Here is a 19,899-nt window from a genome sequence, read left to right as displayed (position 1 = left end):
GGTCAAAGGGTTCCAAGAGAAAATGAACTCCAAACTCCGTTGATATTTTGTCCATTCCCCTAATTTTGCAGATGTGTATACAGGGTGGCCATTTGAAAACGAAACAGACGAGATTACAGACGAAATAAAGTTTTTCGATAGAAATGCTCGGACAGGTCGATTTCTGTTTCGAGGGGGACAACTTAAGATGTAGGTTACGGACGCATAGCGCTTCAACCCTTGCTACTACAACCCTCACCCCAAAATTTTGAATAGGGAAGATGAGGTGAGTGATACCTCATTTGAAAGGTATTTTTATACTGATTTCAGCACAGTAATTATTTTTTCATTTTATGCATTAGTTCTCGAAATATTCTTAACTAAGTATTTGAAATTAAGTGGTGTTTTCATGGCACTTGTAGTGTTTTGTGAAAAATCGACATTTTGAGCTTCAAAACAACCATGACTGTGGCTTCCTTCCTAACTAACTAACGCATGAATATTTCGAGAACTAATGCATAAAATGAAAAAACAATTACTGTGCTGAAATCAGTATAAAAATACCTTTAAATTGAGGTATCACTCACCCCATCTTCCCTATTCAAAAATTGGGGGTGGGGGTTGTAGCAGCAAGGGTTGAAGCGCTATTCGTCCGTAACCTACATCTTAAGTTGTCCCCCTCGAAACAGAAATCAACCTGTCCAAGCATTTCTATCGAAAAACTTTATTTCGTCTGTAATCTCGTCTGTTTCGTTTTCAAATGGCCACCCTGTATATTTTTTCTTGTTGATGAATTCATCTTCCTGGTTATGCTATAGTTTTAGGTTTGCTCATATCATTTGATTTTTTATAAATTTTATGTTGATTATTATCAACTCTTCGAAAAACCATTGGCTCTGATCGGAAGCATCAAGATTTGCTGTCTTGATTTGATACTGATTATCTAGTTTCACATTTGGAAAAGAATGAAGCGATGGAGAGATTGAAAACGAATCGTTTCGCTAAAGTTACAAACCTGCTAAAAATAGGGTTAATCCTCGTTTTTCCCAAAACAAATGGTTGTTTTACTGACAAGATATATATTTTTCCAGTGGAACAATAGAACACTTTCGAATAAATTCAAACAACTTGGTCGAATGAACAAATCTAATCATTCGGTCTGCAATTCTCTGATCTGTAAGTTTTCGAGTCAGTGATGATGTGAGCATCAGTCAGCCAATTCGAATTTCGACTAGATTGCGATTACCAGAGGAGCAGATCATTAATCTCAAAGCCATAATTCAATCGAAAGTTATGATATACTACCGGAGTTATATTGAGACAATTCAATAAACTATTCTGTATGTACTCGTATTGCTGTATTCCACTGCAGGAGCATATTTCGTTGATATCCATCTGGGAACGTATAGTCATAAATAAGTCAATGTCTGTTTTATCACCCGCAGCTTATGTATTTACGTTTATTCCCGGAGTTCCGAGGAATTTTTGGAGCTCATCTTCACGAGAAGATGCATTTTTGTTTATTATTAGATTCGTTGATGAAAGTATATGGTGTTTTTTCATTCTGCTTATACATTTTCATATATGTGCTGGGAACTTTACTCGGAAACTTTGGAAATTTATAACAAAAATACTTTGAGTTTCATACAATATTTATATTATTTCCTCCATAGATTATCTCAGCTAATAACGGTCGATATGCCGTTCGTCATTTATACACCTCAATTCATAAAATGTACACTCAAAGAAATTTACCAGGATATACAACAGGAATTCGGCAATTTCTACAGGAATATTCTCCCTTATAAGCGACAGCAGAAATATTTGTTGATTATACGTGATAATTCCAAACTGCAGTTCATTTCAACAGGAAAATACTAATGTGACAAAAACCGAAATATGCATGACTATTTACAGAATCATTTCATTCGATTTAACAGGAATTTCCTGTTAAAATCTAAAAAACTAAAAAAAGTTTCAAACTTCAGTATCTACAAAAATTTCTAGTTATGAACACCAAATTAGAACAGGGTTTTTTTTTACTCATAACGGAACTGTAATATCGATTTAACAGCAATTTTCCGTTGAATTGAAGAACTATCGTTCATATATTACAGTACTAGTTAGTTGTATTTGAAGCTTTTAACCTGTGCTTTTACAAGAAATTCCTGTAGTTACCTAATATCTGACGGGAATTTCTTGCATTTTCTATTGAATATTATCGTAGTTTTAGCAGTAATTTTCATGTGTAGTTCACATTTGTTTCCATGAAATTTTACTGGAAGTTTTCCGTTAGTTCTGCCGTGGAGAATTGTTGTAATTTAGGGTACTTCCTATTTGTATTCGAGAGTTATTTTGTAATTTTTGTAATGCATTATGTCTAAAGAGTGACTTCGCGAATAGATGTGTCTGGAATCGGAGGGAGAATTCTCCATATATTTATTATAATGAATATATGGAAAATTCTCCCCCGATTACAGTTTACATCAGTTTTTTTTGCTTTATTACCTACGATGTGTGGATAAATTGAAAAACGAAATTCAGAACTCCTTTATTTAATGTTTTCAAGTAAAACGCTCGGATATGTCAATCTTAGTTCTTAAAACCAGTTTATGACTTAAAATTTTACCTATGACATCATTAATTTTTACAGAGTGACGTCATAATTTTTGTTTAAATAACTACATACACAATTTTTTCACTGATTTATTAGACGGTGCACAAACCTAATTGATGGTGTAAAAAAATTGGTACCGTAGGTACCTATTTTTTTTTTCGAGAAAATTATACCTTCACTGTTAAAGTTGAAAATGCCATTTTTTGGAAGGAAACTTTCATTCAACCGAAAAAACTGAATACGAAATTAGGAGCAAATGTTTAAATTGCGCTCCGTTCACCAGGTGGCACTGACCGATACGAGTGTAACATTTTGTACACTCCTGAAGTGATTTGCTTCACTTCAGCTCCAATTCTTAGTCGTAAATCCTCTAAATAATTTATCCTTTTGAAATAAATCTTTGACTTGATTCCCTCAAAAAAGTCTGAAGGTGTCAAGTTTGGGGAACGCGGTGACCACATCGACGTCCTATCCACCTTTCAGGACATGTGGCGTTAACATATTAACAGAAGTTGAAGTGGAGCAGATCAGTCCATAAGTGTACAAAGTGTTTTCTTACACTCGTATCGGAGTGCAATTTGAACATTTGCGCTTAATTACCTTATCGATTATTGTTCTTAGGTCAAATATTCAATGATTTGCATTGAAGATGAAATCATTGGGATGAATTATTAGAATTTGGGCTTCATAAGAAAACCTACTAGAATACTAATGTCCAAGAGATAGATCAAGGAAGACCAATTGAAAACAACAATTGATGTGATGTCTATCCATGAAGGCCATTGTAATATATGATTATCATGTTGAAACGTAGCATTTTTGGTATTATAGACGTATAAAGCCATATATGATAGGATTAGTTCATGAATATAACTCTGTTACGTTTCCTCTATAATGAAAACTCGAGTGAGTTGAATTTTTCTTGGGAACAGAAATAAAAGAAAATTATTATTCCATCCAATCAAGAGAGACCAATTCTATTTAATTTCCAGACATTACTCACTCTAACTTTCTTGTCGACATCACATTTCGAATCAAAAGCTAACGCCACAAAGTAAACCTCATAAATGGGGAAAAAATTCAGCAAAATTCATACTTTTATATCTGCATGAATGAAATTAAATTCAACTTTTGTGGGGTGGAAAATGTATTCATCTGAATTCTAGATGAATCGATTCTTGTGTTATATCAGGAAATGGTTTGTTATGCTTTAATTATTCCCTAATGAACAGATCAGGTTTTGATCAAGATAAAATAATGACGTTAAATGCATTCATTCACTTCTCATATATTTCTACGTGGTTCTGACGCACACACAAACGGATTATTTACGTATTTCAAGTATTCATCCGACACCTATCGTCAATCTGTGATATTTGTTTGGCTCAAAAGTTTCTACGTCTTTTTGATACACAAAATGATTTCCAGATGTTTCTTCATAATTGAAATCATTTAAGAAAAAATAAGTTATTTATGGAACGATTGAAGAAAAACTCGGGTGATTGATACACAATTCTATATACAAACTGAATTTCAACCTTGTCGTAGGTAAATAAATAAATACATCTCACAACCAAAATTTTCAGTCTGTTGGTGTATTTTCACTGAAGTATTTGGTTAAATTTTCTTTGGTTTTGATAAAACTAAGAATACAATTATTCTGCAGGGTGTCCCGTAAAGACCACGTCAAACCGAGGGAGAATGTAGATAGTTGGTTAAAAATTCCAAATAATTGTTTGCGTTCAGTGATGGCCGCAGTTCGATCGGGCCCAAAATTGCACCATCAAATATTCCAGTCCATAAATTGATCTTGAACCGATATTGTGATCTATCTTCTCTCACCTCGTGTGGATTTATGAAATTCCAGCTATGCAAATTGTGGAGATTCATGTATCCTTCCTGGGGTACAGAAAGACTCGTCGCTCCAAATGATCTTATTAAAACAATCTGGATCTGCATGATGTTTTCCAAATTTGCCGGCAAAATTGAATTTCGTTGAGGTGAATAATTATGCGAGTAATATTGCCATGTTCACTAAGTAATGCAACATCGAAGATTTCTTAACAGAATTGACAAACTTGATTTTGTCAGAAACGTACCCATTTGGATAAAAACAGCCATCTCTTTTTTCTTTGAATAACAAATGACTTGTGTGATACCTCTTTGAAATCACTATAAAATAGACAATTTATTGGTGTAATGTGCAGCAGTAGCTCGGTACATTTTTTTCCCACTACGATGGGCTAAACTTCATGAACAAAATAATCCACTACCAAAATTTCCAATAAAAATATTTCTCATAGCCCCCCTTTAAAATTTTCGGAGGTTGTTTTCAATGTAAACGTTAAAATCATTTTTCAGCAATATTTTACAGAAAAAATTAACCAGAAAGATGTAAAATTGTACCAACCGTAAGGGCAAAACTATTGAAAGGGGCAAAAATTCATTATTTTCAAAAAAAAAAAATATCTCGAAAACGGTAAGACTTTTATAATGGGAATTTTGTCATAGCAGGTGGGTTATCCTTTGATCTACATTCTCCCTCGGTTTGACGTGGTCTTTACGCTACACCCTGTATAAACAGGGTGTCTCAATCGTGTATTTTTCAAATTATATTTAATTTTTTTATTTGGGAAAATTCACATCCTGTGATGATTTTTCAATTCCTGTTGCTACAAATCTTCCTATGTTATAATGCTTCTTTAACCTGTAATCTTCAATTTCAAGCCAACTACTCCTGCTTGGACAATAATGTTATTGTCGAACCAAGTATTCAAAATGAATGATTAACTTGAACTGACTGCACTGCAATTTTAAGTTTTCAATTCTTCTATTCGTTAGTTATCGTGTTCACGTCCAGTCGGCTGAACATAATTGGTCATCAGGGAGTCAAACCTTATTGTTTGATACTTAGTCTGTCTCAAAATTATTATTATTACAGACATTGTGCTAACATTATAGAGCGATTTATTCGAGAAGGAGAACCGCTCAAAAATACAAATCTATATAACTAAAGGTACGTTTTCCGTCGACCGCCGCGTTCGACGACTTTATCTAACCAATCGCAATTCTTGCTCCGCCCAACTATGCGAATACTAGAATTGCGATTGGTTTGATAAAGTCGCGACGGTCGACGAGACTGTCCGAGGACACCTTAGCTTTAACGTCCGTATACAAGATAACTCTCAAACGGAAGGATCTAGAAACTTGAAATTGATAGATTCGAATCTCGAATGCAGCCGTTAGGTGGGCAAAATCCGACCAGAGATCCGTTCGAAGATTTGTCTTCCTCTTAATGTCGATATTCGATCGCAATGAAAATTTGAATTTCAATGTAAAATGACAATTTCAAGCCTCCTGTGAAATTTCATGTTGATTGCATAACCAGAACCTCAAAAAAATTAAAAGAAGAATATAAAAAAATCATAAAATATTTCCGTGAACACAGAACCGACGCAGTTGAGATTCAGTATGTTTTTCATTTGACTTTCCTGTTTGCTTCTGAGAATGGAAACGAATATGGTATTTATTTGAATGTGATGCTTCTACTATATAACTTCTTTTGTATTATGAGATGCATTCCTCGGGCATCAAATATGAGTCCATTTACAATGGAATTCACATTCAGTAGTTTTATTTTCCTGTTTATAGAGAGATACTCTACTGGCTTTCATTCCTGTGCTCAATTTATAAGCGTTGGAGATGAACACACCAATTCGTAATAAGAACTGAAACGATATAAATAAACTAGAATTGATATTATGAATCTGACCTCAAAATTGTGGCATCATATCTGACGGTCTTGTTCAGCTGGGTTCGAAATTGTTTATACGGAAAAACGTATAAAATATCAACTTTTTTTGTTGCCAAGTTGAGACATCTCTCCTCTTTACTTGATATTTATATGTCATTTAGTTTGTCTGCAATGCTACATTTGTTCAGTTCATTAAAAATATGTTCCGTCATTTTTATTATGTATTAGACTATCGACTAAAAATATATCCTTAATAATGACACATTAGTATGATAGAAATTTGAAGATGGTTACATAATCAGAACCATAGAAGATACAAGAAGATACAGTACCTATTTCCCCAAATCCTGAAATACGTTTTAGAAATTAGAGCCTTACAGTTCATATCTTCACCAATCTATAAATTAAAATGTTTACACAAGTTTAATTGAAATGAAACTTGATGGCTTGAAGTGTCAAACTCAGACTTGGATCACATAAATAACATCTTCAACGCAAAAGTGTTCACCTAGTTATCAAATTCTTTTTGGTTGATATAATCACGTTACTTGTTTATTATTTATGTATCGAAAGAAATCTGATTGTAAATCTACAGGGTGGACCTAGATTGGACGTACTTAATAAAATTTCTGATAACATTTCTGAGATGATTAAAAAAAGTCCAATAAGCATGGACCCACAAACGCTTTGTTCTCGAGATAAAGAGCGTTAAATTGAAATTTTTTTCGAGTTTTTTCTGATAGCATCAGCACTTTAGGAGATATTCATCTGAAATTTGCCACAGATACTATGCAAATTAGAGTTATCATAAGTCTACAGGATGATTTTTTTCTAGAGCAATGTCTGCTTTTTTCCTCCAGAACTTTTTTTTAGGGTACCTCTGGTGGTTTGAAGAAATGTTGAAAGGAACTTTGGTTTGATAATAAACAATAGTTTGGTCCTATCTGTTACCGATTTCGAGGAAAAAATCAAACAATTATCTTGAAATCCTCAGGAAAATCAAAATTATAAAAGTTATAAAAATTGGTGAGCTGTGACTGTGATGAATAAATAGTTTTGGTGTCAATTTTACCGATCTGATTCATAAAGATTCGATTTACCCGAATTAATAGTATTTTTTTTTTATATTCTTGTTCCCACGAAAGGAGATATCCTGTAATGTTCAGAGAACATCGTGAGAACCATAAAATGAAACACCCTGTATTCCGAAACCAAAGCGTTTGCCGGTCTATGTTTAGGGCATAATCGAAGGAATTTTAGAAGCACCCTGCATAAGGTGGTCCAGATTCTAGTTCAATAACTTTGGCGTCAGCTAGAACAACTTTTTTCATGAAAAAAAAAGTTCATATGAACATATCGCCTAACAACCTTCGTTTTCGAGATGTTAGAAAAAAATCAGTTTTTCACTCATAACTCTAGTATTATTACTTTCATTGTTTTAATTTTTGGGTATTGAAGATAATGTAATGTTTCGAATTAGGTTGAGTATCTCCTGCCAAAATTATCCAGTGGCCTAGATATAGGGGTGCGATAATCCTTTTTCTATCGTAAATTTACACCACTGTCTTTTTTCGAAAAAATTATTTCATTTCTGAAATCAACAGAGCTTCACTAAAAAAAAAGATCTCTTGAATTTTTCCATAGCCTGTACAATTTTTGAGATAATCGAGTACAAAGTAATCATTATCCTTGAAAATCTACAAAAATTAATTTTTCAAATTTTCCCATTAGAGATGATTGAAAGTACAAAAATCAACGAAGTGGATTATAGAAAATTGTCAGACACCGAAACAATAAGTCATTTTTGTGAAAATTGTCTGATAAATCTTCTTTCTGAAATGTTGAATTAAATGCTATCTAAAGCGTTATATACACTCCGTCAATTTTGTACTTTAACACCCTGTCTCTCGAAAACGAAGCTTGTAAGAATATATGTTTGTATGAACTTTTTTCATGAAACGAGTTGTTCTATCCGAAGCCAAAGATATTGAACTAAAATCTGGACCACCCTGTGTACAGATTGTTGACTTTCAACAAAACATGTCATATAACACATGGTCGAAATATTCACGGGTTGTAGATTCAGTGTGAAATGTATTGAACAAAGCGGTAGACATTTCGAACATTTGATATTAGTTTATTGTTTGATTATTTATAGCGAGTTCGTCCAGAATTTTGTCCTTTCTCTTAACTTCTTTCTTATAATGTCTATTAATGAAATTTAGTCGATTCGTTTGACTCTACAGATAAATTAACAGCTCTAGTGAGAGTAACCCCAATAACCAATCAGAAAAAAGAACTGATTCAATCATTAAGAGCTTCAAAATGGAAGAAAATCAGGTTTGAATGATTTCTTATTTTTTGTTGTTATCATGTATATAATAAGATCCCAGAAGCTTTCAAAGTTATGAACAAAAATAAGTTGAAACATGAAATAAAGAAAATTTGTACAAAAAAGCCTACTACACTATGAATGAGTTTTGGATTAGCCATTTTGAATAGTTTGTCATGTATGTAATGTTTGTCTTATACTCGATTATTGACTATCAATGTCTTAAGATTTAACCTGTTTTGGACGTTAATTTATTGATTTTATTTAATTTATTTCAATGTTAATTTATTTTAAATTTTGACTTTATTTATATTTACATTTGATTATTATAGATTTGATGAAAGTTATTTTAACTACTTTGAACTAGAATTTATTGATGTATTGACGCCCCATGGAATATGTTAATGGGTTAAAATTATTCACTTGTATATTGTTGTGAATAAATAAATGAAATGAACATGAAATGAAATGTTAGCCATGATATTGAGGCCGAAAACAAGTAGCTAATGTAAAAGCTGATATGTCATTAGAAAGATCACTAAATGGAGTAGTTTTCACTGAAAAGGAAACATGTTCACAATCCTTCATTAACAATCGATAAACCTATTGGAAAAATGTGATGGATATTGTTCACCTAAAAATAATTATGTTTAGGTATGTGCTTACCGCTCCAGCAGTGAGAAATTTTTTGGCCCAAAAAAATTCTTGTGTTATAGCCAATTCCATGCCTTTTCGAGATTTGGAATCAAATTTGATGAGGCTGCAAGGATAACTGGACTGTAATTGATTCTATAAAAAAAAATTAAATATTTCGTAAAAATATAAAATGTTAAATTGAAGAATTTCCGTCAATATTTCGACTATGTGTTATATGACATTTTTTCTTGAAGATCACATGTAGAATCTTTCCTTGAAGTTTTGGACTTTTTAAAGTAGACTAGGCACCCTATACATATCTGCAAATTGCACTTTCTATAGTTCCCGCTTGCGAAGAAAACAAATATTCAAAATTGGCGCTTATAAGCGGAGTCCCAACACCCCGCATCTATATTTTGTTGATCTGTAAGGAACCGACGGATTTACTACATCAGAAGCAGAGTCACCTGGCTTTCTGCCTATTACTACACGACCGAAGTTCGAGCTAAGATCACTTCGGTTATTTCTAGCTTTCCAAAGTCGTGCGCTATCAATCCAACGGGGAAAATTCGTTTTAATTGTTCGAAATGCGGTTGTGTAATTTCGGCTTTACATCGCGAGAAAATTTCTGTCCGGTCAAGAAAACGTGACTTCATCTACTCATCCGAAAAAGTTGACCAGTGATGTGATTTTTTTTAGTTTTTGTGTGACCTGGATGTGTTTTTACTCGAACAGATGCTCGGTCATAGGTGATTGAGGTCAAGGATTGTTTGAATTCAATTGCGACTTGCTATTTTTGGTTTGATTTTCACTTTCATAGATTTGATTTCCTTTGAAGTTTGCTGTAGAAAAATTTACGGGATATGTATAGATGAAACGTTTGAAATTTATGTCGTAAGACACCCACTTGTCACTCTTGTTTCGCATGAAGAATATCAATGTGCACAAATCAAGAATTTTATGCGCATCTATATAAAAAATGAGCTAAAACACAAATCAAAGTAGTTTGTTCATTACACGTAATTCAAATCAAATTTGAGTGATGAAGATATTTATACATGAAGTCGATAAAATTAGAAAATTGAATTATTATGTGACATTAGTAAGTGAGAAAGATATCCCGAAAACATGAAATGATTACTTCTCTTTGTTTTTTTCCCATCGAAAAAACAGTTCGAATCTTAATTGGATTCCGCTGGTTCTTATTTATATTCAGATTTTTTCGATTGTAATAAAAACCTCTTGAACAAGAGGATTATGATCTCCATTAAAAAGAAATTGATTCAATTCTTTTATGGGTATTCTGATGAAGTATATATAAGATTATGTTTTCAGTTGTTGCGACCTATAGATTTATTTTTGGGAGATTTGAATATTTACGTCATAACTAGAAGTAAACAAGATGTCAGAAATGCAGTTTCATAGTACATTGATCAACCGTTAGATCTTCAGCTGATTTTCATTGAGTGTAATTGAACCAAATTTCAATGATAAAAATATTTTTACAAGTTATGCGAAAGACGATAAAATTAGAAAATTTCCTAAAATTAATCTCTAGTGCTTATTTCGTGACATCAGTGAGTGAGATTGATGTCTCGACAACATGAAATGATTTTTTTTCCGACGAGATGACAGTTCAAATCTCAATTGGACTCGGCCGCTTTTTATCTATATTCAGATTTCTTCCATTGTAGAACAAACGTCTTGAACAATATGATCATGATCTTCATTAAAAAAATAATTTAATACTTAATTTTTTATGGATATTTTTTTGGAGTACAGATGAGAATATGATTTCAATTGTTGCGGTCGATAGATTTATTTAGAAAAAATTGAATATTCGAGTAGTAAATGGATGGAAAAGAGATGACAGCAATGGACTTACATATATTGTGTTTTTTTTCGGTCAACAAGCAAACGAATAATTCGAAAAATACTCTCAAAAATAATATTTTTCGTGTTTCTCAGTGAAATTGTGAAAATTATTATACATTTCATATCCCATTGAAGGAATCAAATTAAATTGAAATTGTGAAAATGCATTTCTACAGACTATAAGTTTGAGATTTTATTCCACACTTTATATATCACACGCTAGATGTTAGCTTCCATGAAATCAATTGTTATTAATTTTTGAAAGATACCGATTTCGATTCAATTTTTCATGTCTGTCTCCATGAGACAGTTGTCGGATAATTTCAATTCCAAAAGCCAAAAGGGTCAAATATTCAGAATATTTAACTTTCTCAATTGAAAAAGTCTAACCAGCCTTCACTTCAAAGTTATAGTTTCAAAGAGATACATCTGAATTCGACCAAATTCATTCGAATACAGTCAGTAAATAACTAATAAACAACTGATTATTCTAAAATACAAATCATGCTGCTTGAAGTTATTTAATATAAAAATAATATTAAATTACAATTATATATCCATCTTTCAATATTTTTTACCAGACTCTCCTAGGCTTATGTAAGGCCCCTCAGAATCTTCGGACTAAATATGTAGTCCTATATATCTCCCCTTTGACAAGAAATACTATTTCTTTTATCAAATTTACAATAAAAATCTGATTTTGAGGATTTCCGAAGTTACATTTTTCTCCATGGAACATTTTTTTCCCAATTTAACACAATAAATTTTACTATGAAATAATTAAAAACAAGAATCAAGTCTCCACAATTCTCTATATTTCTCCGAAAAAAGTGAAAAAAAATAAAAATTTCTACTGTTAAAATTTTTTGTTGAATGATTAAAATTATCTCTTGAAAACTGAAATTGATAATGCATTCAATCTCGAATGAAAATTCACAGATATTACAATATTTTTGAATAGCCAACGTTCAATATATCAAAGCACACTGCAACTATAGAATTCTTTAAAATAAATCAAATATGTGGAAATGAAAATCAAACTAAAGAATCAATTCAATCTTATTCATCCGCCTCAGGTCTTGAGGGTCTCTAAATATGAACAAGACAGGCAAAGTGAGACATTCCAGCTTAGACATGCAAGATGTAGAAGTCGTGAAAAAGAAACATGACATGCTTTCCAAAGCTCGCCAGAAACTCTTCAATTTTGGCGACAAAGGCAAGAATGCAGAAGTACCTGAATCCCCTACAAAAAAAACCGGAAAATATTCCGCCATCGAATGTCTATTCAAAGCCACCCACAAACCCCTGGAAAAGATGGTTGAAAGTGGTGGTACTCCTCCATCGAAGCTGAAGAAACAGAATTCGGTTAGTAGTTATCCTATACAAATCCAGGTTGAAGAATATGATTGCAATATATCCAGAGACAGACCAGCCACTATCTGTTGTGGTAATATTGAAAGGAATTTGAATACTGCAGCCTTGGCTTTGGAGAGGCCGAGGAAGAAACTGTCGTTTAAGGAGCCAGAGACTTATACACCTGAACCGTTAGCAGCAGATACAAGAACTAGGAAACAGAATACTAGCAATCTCATGATTCCAACCAGTGGAATGAAGAGGAGTATCTCTTTCACCAATGGAATTATTCGTACACCAAGTGTTGATGAGTACGACTTAGAGGTATGAACTAATAGGATCATAAAATGAAGTACAAAACAATAGCTAAACAATATTCTTTTGCTCCGCTAACATGAGAATCCTAGAATATGATGAATTTCCTGTTTGAACTAGCTACTTATAGTAGCAGCAATGAATCTATCCCACAATGATGCTTTGCTTAAGTTTCTTATCCTCCAAGCTTCAATATTAACTCCTTAAGAGGTAAAAGAAATAAGAAAATTCAATGTGTTCTACGAAGGCTTTGGTATTATGTCCTTCTGCTTCTTGAATTCGGTATTACCAAAAAACAATAATAATGTTTGCATCGGACGAATTTCTATCACGTTTGTTCATGTTTAGGTGTTCATCTTACCTTATTCTTCAAAAGTGTCACTTTACTTAATGTTTATCAGACTGTTGTAGGAGTTATTTCTGTCACCACCCAGAATCTGCTGATTTCAATTCCAGTTTAGGTGTTTTCTGTCAAATGATAACAAATTGCAATCAGAGCTCATCGAGTATTCAATAGTTTTTAATTCTTATATTTGCAGTTTCTTCTGTTGTTCTTTCTGTAGATTTATTGATTATTCCATATCTCTATTGTGTTTAGGAACTGATAGTCTGCAATAAGATACCGTATTTCTTCTCTTACCCTTTCATCTATAACGTTTAATACGTTGATATCTCAAATGCGTAAAACATTTATTGTCTTTAGAATTAGTTTGACAAAGAAATGGTATTTATTTCTTTTACTATTTCCATGAAAATTGTGCATCAAATAATAAACTTTGTGAATTTAGCTCGCGAAGGTTTGAGAAGTAAATATGATAAACTGTTTATTTCGAGCCCATAGGTATGTGATAATCTTGTGGCATTATACATTCGTCAGTGAGAGTATTATTTTCGTATGCTTCTTCATCGTGAATTTTTTTCATAAAATATATCTCACAAATCTTTCTGTAGAATAATTCGGAAATGATTCAAGGCACTTTAAATAAACACAATGATCATTTGAGATATAGTATTCAACAATCGAACAAACACATACATTCTTATCAGGGGGTTATTCCAATAGTAAAAGTTTCATTACAATAAAATCCCACAAATCAATTCTTCGTTATGCAGATATTAGAGAAGTTTGATAGATCCGATTTTTTAACCTTTCAATTGTAATCAAATTATTTCTTTTTTGAATGGAAATATTCATTATTCAATATAGAAGAAAACTTATTTGATGGGACTAGAAAGTCTCAATTTTCATAATTGTATCACAATGTAATATTTAATTAGTGTATTTTATGCTCTTTCAAATTAAAAATTGGATACATGATATGCAAATACAATTATTATCAATCCAAAAATGAATAATTATATTTATAACATTGCCCTGTAGAGAAATAAAGTTTGAGGATGAAACAAATAATTGAAGTTCAATGCTTCTTAGAATTGTATACAAGATATATTCATCTGAGCGTAAAATTTGAATTTACAATCATTGAACATTTACTGCAGTAATAAAATTCTCTTCGAGCCCAACAATGGAAGATTAATTGAAATTACATTTTCTAATGAAATGGGAAAATAATAGCCCATCCAATAACATAATAAATATTGGGAGCAATAACCGTCTAATATTTTTTTGACTTGAACTCAATGTTTATTTTATACTCTCATCACCTATTTCTGAGGAGAGTAACAAACAATTGTGAGAATAAGCCAATTTACTCTTTCATTCGAATTGTATTATCTATAGAAACCAGACAATAAAATTTGATTCAGTTTAAACACAAGGAAGAGTAATACTATAACACACTTTAGTTAACATTTAATTTTTTTCAGAGTCAAGCCATGAGGGTGGTGAGGACTGTTGGTCAAGCTTTCGAAGTGTGCCATAAATTATCGATAACTGCCCCAGAAAATGATAATCTGGATCAAGAAGAACAAGAAACACTCACCCAGGATTTGCTGAGCGATCGACTTAGTGACCTGAATTCTGAGAAAGGTAAAAAAGGTAGGAGTCAATATATTCTCCTCGCTTTCAATTGTAATTTATACTTCATGTCCATCAAAACTTGCGGAATCTATCTGATAGTAGGAAATAGATATCCCTTCGAATAGAAAAACCAACAGATACTGATATATTTCGGGATAAAATAATGTTTCGTTTTTATTTCAGCCAGTCGTAAATCTTCAGGAAGTAATTCCTAAACTTTTTTATTGCGTTGAAATAAATGCCATTATAGAAAGATCAAATTTGTTTGATCTGATAAACAGAGCTGAGTATGAAAAAGAGAAAATCCATAGAAAGGAAACGAAATAAATCTAGAAACCCGTTTACTGAATTTGTTTTTTCAAAAGCGTTTAAGTTATTTCCATCTCGACATGAAAAAGTTTTATGGTAGAGATTTATTTTATTATTTTCTGAAACGCCGTCTCGTGGTTTTTGAGTCTTTCCCCGAACAGATTGCTGTATCGATGTGGTAAATCCAAAATTGAGAAAAAAAAACAAAATACAGCAGGCTCTCATTAACTCGAAACACCAAAGGCCCAAGATTTCTCTTCGAATTACGTTTAGTTCAACTTAGTCGTAATTCGGATTATACAGGTCATACTTGAATAAATTCGATTCACATAAGTGATGAGATATAGTGGTTAACTAAAGAAAAATTAGAGTTATAGGGGTAAAGAATATATTAATGATTATTCGCTTCAGTATAAGAATAGATCGTACCTTCATATTTGGATGAATTTACTAAAAAATGAATCAGCATTAGAAAATTTCAATATGAAATAGATCAACGTCTCTGTGTTGACAAATGTCATTTGACAAATTCTGAATATTTTATGAGTTTTTCTGATGTAGGAGCCTAATTTAGAATGCAAAATGTTATTATTTATTTTCAGGCAAAATTTTTTTTCAACTGATTTACTCCTGACAAATTATTGAAAGAATGTACAGGGTGGGCAAATTTCGATGTTTTAGCACTACAACTTTTGAACCAGAGGAGATAGACAAAATCTGATACCCACTTCTCGATCTGTTTTTCTGAGAAACTAACAAGGGTAGTATTCATTTTTGGCCACCTTCTTTGTTTTCGAGTTATAAGCGAAAATTGGAAAAAATGGCGATATCGAAAAACATTTTTTTCGGCAACCGTCCGGGAAGTGCTCACTTCCCGGACGCTTTTTCTCTGAGAAAGTAGCATTTCCCGGCCTAGTCCGGAAAGTACGTACTTCCCGGACTAGGCCGGAAAAGAATCATAGAATCCATAGAAACCGAGATAACGGCTGACAGTTCATATGAAATTAGTTGTCAAAAATTTGTATGTTTTTTTATCGCAATCGCAATAAAATATGAAAAGCAGCAGCGATATGTTATTTTACATGGTAGCCGAAAAAATATTGTACGCAACACGCCCGAAAATGGTTTTTTTGGACTCACAGACTTCCAGGACTCGCTTACGCTCGTCCTGGAATTTTGTCTATTCGTCCAAAAAAACCCTATTTTCCGGACTTGTTACGTAAATTACTAATATCACCGTTAATACTGATGATAGAGCTCTGAAATTAAAACATTATACAGACACTTTTTTACGTAGAATCCAGTGGCGTGCTCGTATTTTCAAACGGGTTTTCAATTACGAAGCTATGACCCAAAGTTATGTTTTTTCAAATGGGAACACTAGAATTTTCTGTCATTTTCTGAAAGCTTGATTTTTTCAGATTTCAAAAATATATAACATCGTATGATTCGGATCAATATAAATAATAGAAAATGCCCAAAAACCTCTTTTCACCTAAGAGTCTCAATATTTCTATGGTTTCAACTGATGATGAACACAGAAAAATTGAGCTTTCTATAACAAGAGCAGTGTCCTTCTGTCAATCTGATTATTTCTATGCTTTTCACTCATTCCTACAAAATTAGAATCTAGATATGTTTTATAAATTTTTTATCTAAAAATTGATTTGGAAATAACGGAGAAACCACAAGATCGAATTTTTCAATCGAAAGAGTTGTATTGAGATGCTATCAGGAGATTATTTACATAGGTCTCCAGAATCAATACGCACAAGTACCAATCCATTTTAAACAGCATATGAAACAATGCATATATGTTTGAACTCAACATTTTAATTACGAAGGGACAAACAAGAAATAATATTTAACCTAATAATGACAACAATTGCACAATGCACAGTCGACACCTCTTCTCGATATTTCAATAGATGAATATTTGAAACTGTGTTCAAGTTACCTAGGAAACTTTTTCCAAGTTCGTTTATCTTTTCGAAACTATTTCTTTGAAATAAATATAGATTCGAATATTGTAGAAATAAGTGAAAAGCATAGAAATAATCAGATTGACGGAAGGACACTGCTCTTGTTATAGAAAGGCTCATCAACAGTTGAAACCATAGAAATATTGAGACTCTTAAGTGAAAAAAAGGTTTTTGACCATTTTCTGTTATTTATTTTGATACGAATCATACGATGTTATATATTTTTGAAATCAGGAAAAATTAAGCTTTCAGAAAATGGCACAAAAATCTAGTGTTCCCTTTCGAAAAAACATAACTTTGGGTCATAGCTTCGTAATTAAAAACCCTTTTGAAAATACGAGCACGCCACTGCATTCTACGTAAAAAAGTGCCTGTATAATGTTTTAACATCAGAGCTCTATCATCAGTATCAACGGTGATATAAATGTTTTTCGATATCGCCATTTTTCCAATTTTCGCTTATAACTCGAAAACAAAAGAAGGTGGCCAAAAATGAATACTACCCTTGTTAGTTTCTCAGAAAAAGAGATTGAGAAGTGGGTATCAGATTTTGTCTATCTCCTCTGGTTCAAAAGTTGTAGTGCTAAAACATCGAAATTTGCCCACCCTGTACTCAGCAGCATGTCATTCAAATTTTTTAAGCTTGTTTTACAAATTGAGATTGAAAACTCTGAATAAGTTTCACCTACAAGCTCTATCTTCTGGAGGTCTCACAGAGCCCTAGGAGGTTCCCTTTGATTCTTTATAACTGCTGAATATTATATGGGAATATTGTGTAGGACAAATACAGATAGGTACTGGAAAAAGAACTGAATAAATATGCCTCTCTTATTATTCTCATTTCATATAATTCTTCTTATGAAACGAATACAATACTCTTTTTATGCTGAACCTCCTGTGTCCTTAAATCGAGATTCAAATTATTATAATACGTTATTGAAAGCTCGAAAGAATTATTTTTAGAGACATAAATTTTGCCAGTTGGAATGAAAATAATCTCTGAATCACTTCATATCATAGAGCAGAACCAATAAACTTTACGTCGATATTCAATAACTTCATATAATGTGTTTATTTTTGAACCTGCACTGTATTAAGCTTCTTCATGTCAATTAAGATGATCAAATCATATTGACGATTACCTAATGCGAAATCGATCAACAATAAACAGAATGTCCATGGTTGTCAACATAATATAAATCTGAAAGATGGTCTTTGGAATATTGTGGGTATTTTTGAGCGCTTTTTCTCCGAACATTGATCTATAATATCGAAACAATGTCTATAATTTTAGAATTTTGAGCCGAAAATGTTCTTAACCCTTTGTGACCGGAATTAATTTTATCGATATTTTTCTGTTGAAAATCAAATAATAGTATTCAACTATGATTGAATAAAGTGAATAAACATGTTTTTGAGTTTTCGGACAAGGGATTTTTGCTTTAGGACGTGTCCTCATTGTGGGGACACTAGGCAATGAAGAAATTTTACACAATGTAAATCATATTATTATTTTTAATGAAACCTAATACAAAAATCTACTTCGTATGAAATTCTGAAAAAATTTTTTAAACAGTCCATAAGATTCGTTGAATTCTTTTTTATTTTGTGGGCAGTACGAGTTTTCAGTTGTCCAAATCGTATTATTCCGTAAAATTTTTTGCTTGACAGTATGCAAATCAATTTCATCTTCGCTGCTACATATATTTTGATCTGCAGCTACTTTCATTGAATTATTGGAATGATGTACAACACAATTTTCAATTTCTAAAAGATCGTCCGCATAAATGATATCGAGAGAATTCATGTCAATCTAGTCATTCTCAATTTCCACATCATTCCCTTGAAGTAACTCATCATCAGAACAATCATCAACCTCCGAGTTGTTCCCAGATGGTATTTCTTCTAGAAGAGAGAATAAATCCTGAGAATTCAACTCCTCCAAATCACGAAATAAGAATGATGTTTCCTCTGAAAAAAAAATGAAAAAGTTACCATTTGTCTTGTGTCCTCAAGACGAGACCACCGACATTCACGCGAAAAATAAAATTATTATTAGATGATATTCACATTAGCTCACGAACATGACAATTTATAATAAGTTTTTATATATTTCCCAAGAAAAAACTACCTTCCATGTTTTTTTTCACTTCGAAACACGATAAAATAGCTGCTTCATATAGCTAGTACACAATCGTGGATATTAGTTTACATCCAATGCGTTTCCGTATGGATCAGCGATGTAGTTCGCGCTCCTATGTGTAGATATGGGATTTACACGAACTAAGCAATATGTGGCTATACGGTGAGCGCATTAGGCGTCTGAGAAAAAAATTATTAACTTGTGTCCCCACAGTGGACACACTAGGACACAAAGGGTTAAACAATAAGACTCGAATCACTCATGATGAATCCATCCTCAAATTAGATTCTATCCCTACGTCCGGCCGTAAAGACTATTAGTCCCTAACAAAAAGAGCTTAAAATATCAAATTTTCAGGGTAGGTGGATTAATAATGCCAGGTATCCTTTTTTGGAAGAATATAAAATAATAAGGGGATGCTTGAAAGGTTCGATTTATTCTCTATCGAAAACTATATGTCATTATATAATATACCATATCTTCATCCTTCGGATGAAATCTACATTTTCATTGAAATTTACGAATTCTTCAAAAATGAATGCTGCATTTTCTAGTCATGAACTTGACATCGTATGAAAAATTCGTCCTTATGGTGTCTTCTTGCATCCTTGCATTTTGTCCAC

At 32.4% G+C, this 19,899-nt stretch overlaps 1 protein-coding gene and 1 long non-coding RNA gene across 8 annotated transcripts in view; one reads left to right on the top strand and one right to left on the bottom strand.

The window, feature by feature from the left end:
- Positions 1 to 19,899, top strand: part of LOC123672071 (capon-like protein) — a 175,704-nt gene that overhangs the window by 149,327 nt on the left and 6,478 nt on the right. For 2 of the 7 annotated variants that reach the window (XM_045606053.1, XM_045606054.1), the window contains exon 6: positions 14,689 to 14,860. In XM_045606053.1, the coding sequence (XP_045462009.1) occupies positions 14,689 to 14,860 (172 nt within the window). Of the gene's footprint in view, positions 1 to 9,782; positions 10,118 to 12,269; positions 12,871 to 14,688; positions 14,861 to 19,899 lie in introns of those variants that run through there. The other 5 variants (XM_045606048.1, XM_045606052.1, XM_045606049.1 and 2 more) reach the window with 5 other exon arrangements.
- On the bottom strand, positions 18,631 to 19,512 carry LOC123672084. Its single transcript, XR_006746219.1, has 2 exons — positions 19,265 to 19,512; positions 18,631 to 19,104 (listed from the first exon to the last, which is right to left on the bottom strand). It is a non-coding gene; the product is annotated as an uncharacterized LOC123672084 (long non-coding RNA).

Source organism: Harmonia axyridis, chromosome 2 (genome assembly GCF_914767665.1).
Source record: "Harmonia axyridis chromosome 2, icHarAxyr1.1, whole genome shotgun sequence".
Lineage (NCBI taxonomy): Eukaryota > Metazoa > Arthropoda > Insecta > Coleoptera > Coccinellidae > Harmonia > Harmonia axyridis.
The sequence above is the reverse complement of the archived record's forward strand: the minus strand, read 5'-3'. Positions and strand labels throughout refer to the sequence as shown.